Consider the following 8,270-nt stretch of genomic DNA (forward strand, 5'->3'; position numbering starts at 1 on the left):
CTCACATGTGTACTGATATTGAAGGATTAGTAGAATTCTGAAAGTTTAAAAATGGGTAGAGTAATGGACAATCCAGGAAGAAGGAACTGCATCAGCAAAATCACAGATGTGTGGCTGCATTTTGTCCAAAGCCATTCAACTAGTTGGGAATGCCAGGCCAGGCTTCCATCTCGCAACCCAGAAACCCCTTTCCAGCCATTCCTGAGAAAAATGTCGGTGCTACAGGAAGAATTAGGGCTTTCCAATCACAAAGATCTCGACTCAAACTCCAAACCCTCGGCTGCTGAATTGCATGAAACCAGGCGTTTTCACGAACTCTTACTGAGCCCTGGAAATAAGCCCTGCATGTGTGACTATGTCAAAGGATCACTGGGAGGTTAAAGCAGAAAAGAACAGCGGAAAGCATCCACAAAGCGCCTGGCAGAGATGGCTTCGCTGCAAGCTCCATTTCCTTTTTCTGGTCTTCTTCTCCCTTCTGTCTTCCCCACCGCCCCACAAACGGGCCTTCCAGCTATCCTACCTGAATTGCGAGGGGGAGATGGCTGCAGGTCTGCTTGGTCCTCCTTCTCTGGTCCGTGGTCAGACGGCCTGAGCATCCACACTGGGACACAGTTTTCAGAAATGGAATCAGGAGGTGCAGCAGTGGGACCAGTGCATCTCCGTGAGCCCACCCCAGTCTGGAAGGACCTTGCCTCGCTCCGAGCTCGAATCCTTCCTCTGACCTTCACTCCTCCACCCACCACATGCTCTGAGCTGAGAATTGTCTGGGCACTGACAAGTTTTCTCTGACCTCATGGAAGCAGAGGGGCCGGTTTAAGCCAAGCTAAGGATCTCTGAGACTTGCCCTAATCTCTGTGGAATTAAATAACTGAGAGAAAAAAAAAAGATGGGAATTTTTTTCTGAATCTATTGGGGTTGAAAGAAGAGGGCAAAGGAACTGTTAACACGGGACGCATCTTAGGCTGTATTGGTAGGCGTGCATTGATACTGTACCGCGTGACGGAATGTGTTTTCAATACTATGAACGTGACAACGACTGCTTTGCTCTTGCTTCCAGAATCCATGGTTAAGGCAGGTACAGAAGCAGATTAGAGTCAGATATTGAAAAAGCAAGGAAGATGGGAATTTACAGATGTTCTGGGGGATATGGTAACTGAACTGAATGTTTAGGAAATCTTCCAAAATTATCTTCATTCAGCATAAGCTGAGAAATACTCCATGTGTACACTCTAGGTCATACTTAAGATTTGAAAATAAACACTCTCCTTGTTGCATTTTGTACAGATACAGAATAGAATATGCTAGCACGTCATTTCTGGCCCCACACTGTGTGGCTCCAAGCTAGTGTTTCTGCCTTGTTTGCTATGGTTCTCCACTACTCCAAACACCTCTCCATGCTAAAAACTCCCTGTTCACTCTCGTACTTCTGCACCTTGGCTCAGCCCGATCCCTCTGCTGGATGCCCTCCCCTCTCCCCTTTCCCACCAGAGAAATGTGACCCAGATTTGGAGGCTGAGTAGACTGGAGAGCTTATTGTTTGTTTCCTGTATCACTGACTTTGACCCCTTTTTCTTTCTTTTGAATAAAAAAAAAGTGATAAAACAGCCCCAAAGCTAAGTGTTCAGTTCAGCAGCACTGAGTTCATTCCCATTGTCCCGCAGCCATCAGCACCCATCTCCTGGGTAATTTGCACCTTGCAGATCTGAAATGCTGCACCCAATAAATAATAACTCACAACTTCCTCACCCCCACTCTCCCTGGCAAGCACCATTCTGCTTTTTCGCCTGTGAATGTGTCTACTCTAGATCCCCCATGAGGTGGGATCCTACAGGATTTTAATTTTTATGACTGGCTTATTTTATTTAACATAATACCTGGGACTCATCCACGTCAGAGTATGAATCTGAATCATAAGTTCCTCCCTTTTTAAAGCCAAGTAACTTTCTATTTTATGTACTTATCTCTTTTTTATTCACTCATCTGTCAGCACACACTTGGGTAGTTTCCGCCCCTTGACTGTTGTGAATAATGCTGTGTGAACTATGAAGATACTTCAAAAAGTTTATTTAAATAGAATCAAAAGTTTACTTTGGTGCAAACAATTGAAATCCATCCTAGACTTTTCATAATATGTGCTCTCCACAAACTCTTTGAAGATTGCTTCCATCTTTTTGAGATAATTTTATTTTAATTCTTCTGTGGCTTCCTTCCCTTTTTGGTCAGTGCTACCGGGGGCTACTTGGAGTTTTTGGATTGGGAGTCTGCAGGGCTGCACCTAGACCTGTCGGCAACGGAGAAGAAAATCGGGAGCCCCTTATTGGCACTGGCGAGGGAAATCATGGTGGCTGGTCCTGCCCAAAGGTGCTCAACTCAGCCAGCACAGTCAGGGAAACAGGCATTCATACAGCAAACTGCGTATCAGTCAACTAACTGTGAGAGCAGGCGCTTTCGAGAGACTCAAGTCAGAATTCTGGACGGATGCTGATTTGTGGAAAAGTGTCTCCTACAATTATCTTTTGCATTAAACGTAGCTGGATTCTTCATGCTTTAGCAGGTGAGAGTTGGCATGGATTTTCTACTCAGCCAATACCTACAGGTGTACTTGGAGAAAGTTTTTAATTTTTCAACTATAAAAATATGCATTTTTATCAGAAGTGAATATAATGAAAATAAATACAGATAGGCTATCCCTAACCATACAATCCAACATTTGAAATTCTTTGATACCACGAGAGGAAAATTCCATGACAAGGAACTGTTCCCTGCTCAGAATGATTTAAAATAGCATATGAAATTACCTTTGGACTATGTGTATAAGGTTATGCAGAAGCATAAATGGACATAACCGTAAAATCTGTGCTTCATTAGTAATCTTATACACATTGTCAACAGTGAATGAGGAATGGAACACTCTTTTTTTTATTTTATTTATTTATTTTTTTGACAGGCAGAGTAAGACAGTGAGAGAGAGAGACAAAGAGAAAGGTCTTCCTTCTGTTGGTTCACCCCCAAGTGGCTGCCACGGCCGACACATTGTGGCTGGTGCTGCGCTGATCTGTAGCCAGGAGCCAGGTGCTTCTCCTGGTCTCCCATGTGGGTGCAGGGCCCAAGCACTTGGGCCTCCTCCACTGCACTCCTGGGCCACAGCAGAGAGCTGGACAGGAAGAGGAACAGCTGGGACAGAATCTGGTGCCCCAACCGGGACTAGAACCTGGTGTGCCGGCGCCACAGGCGGAGGATTAGCCTAGTGGCGCCAGCCGGAATGGAATACTCTTAATAAAGACTTGACTATTGATTGCCTGAATGTTTGCTTTCTTCCCTCATCACGTGTCGAAACTTCAATACCCAGTGTGATGGTGTTTGAAGATGAGGCCTTGGGGAAGCCAGCAGGGTTCAATTAGGTCCTGAGGATGGGGTCCTCATGACTGAGTTAAAGCCCTTATGAGAAGAGGAAGAAACACGAGAACTGCTCTTGCCAGGTGAGGATACAACAGGAGGTGGGTGTCTGCCAACCAGGAAGCAGGTCTCCTGGTTGAATGAAATCTGGCACGTGGAGCTGGGAGCTCCATTCTCTGAAGCATGTAAAATGAACACCCACTGTCTAAGTCGCCCGGTCTGTGATGTGGTGTAAGACTGTGCTGCCCTAAATCCTTGAAGACAGGATATTGTCCTAGCCATTTCCTAAGCGTGGAACTCAGATTAGGCCTACTAAGCATTGGAAGGGTGGGAGGGAGGGAAGGAGAAATGCAGGACATTACTGGGGGGGGGGGGTGCTGTAGGATGAGCACGGTTCTCAGTACTGGGAATTGGGTCTGGAGAAGCAGCAGGAACCCCCAGCTCTGGATGCGCCCAGCAAAGTCCATACACTGAGGTTGGCCTCTTCCCCACTCCCTCTCTCTTTCAAGAGGACACTTACCACCTCCTAGCCTTGCTGGCACCACCCCCTAGGCATGAACAAGTTGTCCTATAAGATTGGGAAGACCTGTAGGATGCCTGGGGGCTAGCTCCTAAAGCATGAAGGAATGCTGTTCTTTTTATTTTTTTTTTTAAGATTTATTTATTTATTTGAAAATCAGAGTTACAGAGAGAAGGCACAGAGAGAGAGAGAGAGAGAGAGAGAGAGGTCTTCCATGCACTGGTTCACCTCCCAAATGGCTGCAACGGCTGGAGCTGAGCCAATCTGAATTCAGTAGCCAGGAGCTTCTTTCATGTCTCCCACACAGGCACAGGGGCCCAAAGACTTGGGCCATCTTCTACTGCTTCCCCAAGCCACAGCAGAGAGCTGGCTAGGAAGTGGGGCAGCCGGGACTCGAACTGGTGCCCATGTGGGATGCCAGCACTGGAGGCAGTGGCTTTACCCACTATACCGCAGTGCTGGCCCCAAAGGAATGCTGTTCCTAAAAGTTCCTGCTCCATATCCCTTTTAGGGATGTAAAATAGCTTTCCCCTCTGCCATTCTGAACAGAGAAAAAAATAGTGTTGCTGTAGCGTCTGTTCAGATCCCCCTCTGCCCATCTTGATGCCATAGGCAAGTTGCCCTAATAAAATCTTTGATCCTTCATGGAGTTTCCTAATGCATGCACTGACCTCAAGATTCCTTCTCCATCAAGGGGCGTTGCCTCAGGCCACGATGCCAATGCTTGCTGCCCTGTGGTCACTCTGAAAGGACACCTCAGGACTCCTGAGGAGACAGCGTCCTGAGAAGTCTGCCTGTATTCCTTCTTGATTCATTCTTTCTGTGAACATTCACTGGGTGACTGACACATATTAGACGTACTGACAGATGCTGAGGATAAGTAGAAGAAACCATAGATTTGGAGTTTAGTGAGCAGCAGATGTGAACCATTGTGAGGAGTCAGATGGGTTAATAGGTAGTCAAGAGATCCCAATGTTGCATCCACTCATCAGCTAAAATAGAGTATTACAAAAACCAGTAACAGTCACACATGAATTTTATTGAAAATGAGAAGCAAATGAAAGACAAATGAGAGGCAAGGTAACCGATCGGGGCTGGCTACTGATCGGGACCAACACTCCTTACCAGAGTGCGGCCCCCAACAGTGGGTTACACAGCTTTTTATAGTACTCTGTCCTCTAGGGCTCACAATTTCCAACGGGGCCCTTGGTATGCAGTGAACAACAAAAAGAAAACCAGAATATGGTTGTAAGATAACAGTTAACAATAACAAACCCAATAGCAGATCCAAGATATGGCTGTAAGATAACAGTGAAGGACACATTTCTGTCAACCTAGTTCCTGGGAATTTGGGCCCACAGAGTTTCACAAGAGACACCTTTAGTCATTAGCGAGCAAAGCTAATATGTACAGAAGCAAGAGATCTGTAGTTAGCTCTTAGCCACACACTCCATTTTGATTCTGATTCTACATCAGTGAAATTTGGGGTGTAAAATATTTGCTTCCTTCCCCAGCTGGAGTGGCGTGGAGGGGGCTTCCCAGAGAAGAAAGAACCCAAAAAGCCTCATAGCATTCCGGTTTTTAAGTACAATCTTGGAGACCAAACTGTCAATCAACAAAGTGGAGATTAACTCAACAAAGGACCTGATTTACAATTCTCCATCCGGTCTGGCCTGCTAAGGGTGGGGTAGGCAACTTGTTTGCACCTTAAGCTGTGAGCTCAGGAACAGCTCCCTCGCTATTTTCATGGTAAATCTGGAGATTCCAAGGAGGGGTGGCCTGTTTGTCCTTGATTCTAATAAATACTTTTAAATCTCTGTGCCGTCTGCTTGGAAATTCTTCTTTCGTGTGAGACAAAGAACTCACACATGTCCTCAGAGATTTCAGTTGTGACAGTTCTAGAAGTGGGGATGCGGAGTTGGGAAAGTCTGGGGTAGATTTCCTTTAGAGGTTGGGATGTTTACCCGCAGGACGTGCAGGAGACCATAACAGGGAACAGGCAGAAGCCAGGTGCAACACTTTCCAAGTGTTTCCATCACAAAGTACTGCGGGCTGGGTGATTTACATGACAGAAGTTCACTCCTGCTGTTCTGGGAGCTGGAAGTTCAAGATCAGGGTTTGAAGGTGCTAACAGTGTGAGCCTGTGAACATTTCTTACAGCAGCTGCAGGAAATCAACACACTTCCAAGTGCTGTGGCCCAACGAAGTGCAGGACATCCAAGTGAAATTTTACCTGCAGAGAAACAAGCTACTCTTGTCCCTGTCTCCTAGCAAATGACATACTTACACTCAGAAATCATTGCAAGAAGGCAGAATATGGGAGCTACTTCTGACCAATTTCTTTCTTTCTTTCTTTCTTTCTTTTTTTTTTTTTTTTTGACAGGCAGAGTGGACAGTGAGAGAGAGAGACAGAGAGAAAGGTCTTCCTTTGCCGTTGGTTCACTCTCCAATGGCCGCTGTGGCCGGCGTGCTGCGCTGATCCGATGGCAGGAGCCAGGTACTTATCCTGGTCTCCCATGGGGTGCAGGGTCCAAGCACTTGGGCCATCCTCCACTGCACTCCCGGGCCACAGCGGAGAGCTGGCCTGGAGGAGGGGCAACCGGGACAGAATCCGGCGCCCCTACCGGGACTAGAACCCGGTGTGCCGGCGCCACAAGGCGGAGGATTAGCCTAGTGAGCCGCGGCACCGACCCGACCAATTTCTTACTCAGCTGAGATCAAAGCTCGCCTAGGTGCTGTGCTTTCGTTCACCCAAGCTGGCAATGCTGCTTCAACAGAAACTGTGCTGCAACTGCGGCTGGAATGCGGATCTGGTTCGTGCTCCAGCAGCACAGAGGGACAGAGCGTCCTCCACAAACAGAGCTCATGAGAAGGATGACTGGGCTGAAGGCAGATATCCAGGGGCGTGGCGCCATCACCCCACGCCAGCAGGAGACGCACAGGAGGAGAAAGACAAAGAGTTCCCACTGCTGTGCCTTGAGGTGCTCCCAGATCGCTCCAGAAGGAGTGCACGGCAATGGCCGGATAAAGTCCTTGTGCAAGGTCACAGAGCACGGGGGCTTCTCTGAACACACACGCGCCCCAGTGCAGCCCTCACCTCCTTGTTCCGCAGGCTGTAGATGAGGGGGTTGAGCATGGGCGTCACCAGGGTGTAGGACAGCGACACCACCTGCTTGCTCTCTGGGGAGTAGCTGGCCTTGGGACGCAAGTGGATGACCCCTGTGGTGCCGTAAAACAGAACCACCACGATGAGGTGGGAGGCACAGGTGGACAAGGCCTTGTGGCGCCCTGTGGCCGAGGGCATCTGTAGGACGGTGGCCAGAATCAGGACGTAGGACATGGCTATCAGACAGAAGGGCAGGATCATAATCAACACTGTGGCCACCAACACACAGCCCTCGAAGACCCTGGTGTCTGCGCACACCAGGCTCAGCAGGGGGGCGATGTCACAGAAGAAGTGGCGGATGCCCCGCGGCCCGCAGAACGGGAAGCTGAAGAGCCAGACGGTGAAGACCAGCGCCACGGGGACCCCCGCCAGCCAGCAGGCGGCGGCCAGCAGGTGGCACAGCCGCGGGCTCATGATGGCGCCATAGCGCAGGGGCCTGCAGATGGCCATGTAGCGGTCCCAGGCCATGGCGGTCAGGAGGAAGCACTCGGACGTGACGCACGACAGCACCAGCAGCAGCTGCAGGGCGCAGGCCGCGGGGGCCACGCCGCGCCCAGGCCGCAGCAGCGTCAGCAGCAGGCGGGGCGCCACGTCCAGCGAGAAGCAGATCTCCAGCAGCGCCAGCTGGCGCAGGAAGAAGTACATGGGCGCCCGCAGCCCGGGGTCCAGGCCGGTGAGCGCCGCGATGAGCGCGTTGCCCAGCAGCGTGAGCAGGAACATGGCCAGGAAGAGGGGCGCGAGCAGCGGCCGCAGCGCGGGCACGTGCGCGAAGCCCAGCAGCACGAAGTCGCCGGCCAGGCTCCCGTTGGCCCAGGACTCGGGCATGGGGCCCTGGGGCGCGTGGGGGCCTCGCCTGGCCGCGGAAGGAAGGAAGCCTGCGGGAAGGTGGGGAGGGAGAGGCCGGTGAGCCGGGGAATTGCGCCTGCCTGGCCCTGTCCCCATGGCGCGAACCTGGGAGGGGTCGTATGCAATGGCAGGTCTGATGGTGGCCCGGGTAGGGCGCCCCCTGAACGGCCTGGAGACGTGGGACCAAGTCCAATGACCACAGCTGCTGGCCTGGCCGCTGCCTGTTTCTCTGATCCATGCACCAGGGTTTGTCCCTCCTTGGGGCCTGGCACGTAGTGGTCCCTTCCCCCACGACCCGCTATTCCCTGTGTCTCCCTGTGTGAGGATCTCTGTGCCCTGGTT

At 50.4% G+C, this 8,270-nt stretch overlaps 1 protein-coding gene across 1 annotated transcript; it reads right to left on the minus strand.

Annotated features, from left to right (window-relative positions):
• Positions 1–6,764: 6,764 nt before the first annotated feature.
• LOC100346067 (olfactory receptor 10A7-like) lies at positions 6,765–8,024 on the minus strand. The gene has a single exon (XM_008250229.5). The coding sequence runs from the start codon at positions 8,022–8,024 to the stop codon at positions 6,960–6,962; it is 1,065 nt and encodes a 354-aa protein (XP_008248451.2). The 3' UTR covers positions 6,765–6,959.
• Positions 8,025–8,270: the final 246 nt, after the last annotated feature.

This window comes from Oryctolagus cuniculus, chromosome 18 (assembly GCF_051225735.1).
Source record: "Oryctolagus cuniculus isolate XC-2025 breed Fujian yellow rabbit chromosome 18, ASM5122573v1, whole genome shotgun sequence".
Classification (NCBI taxonomy): domain Eukaryota; kingdom Metazoa; phylum Chordata; class Mammalia; order Lagomorpha; family Leporidae; genus Oryctolagus; species Oryctolagus cuniculus.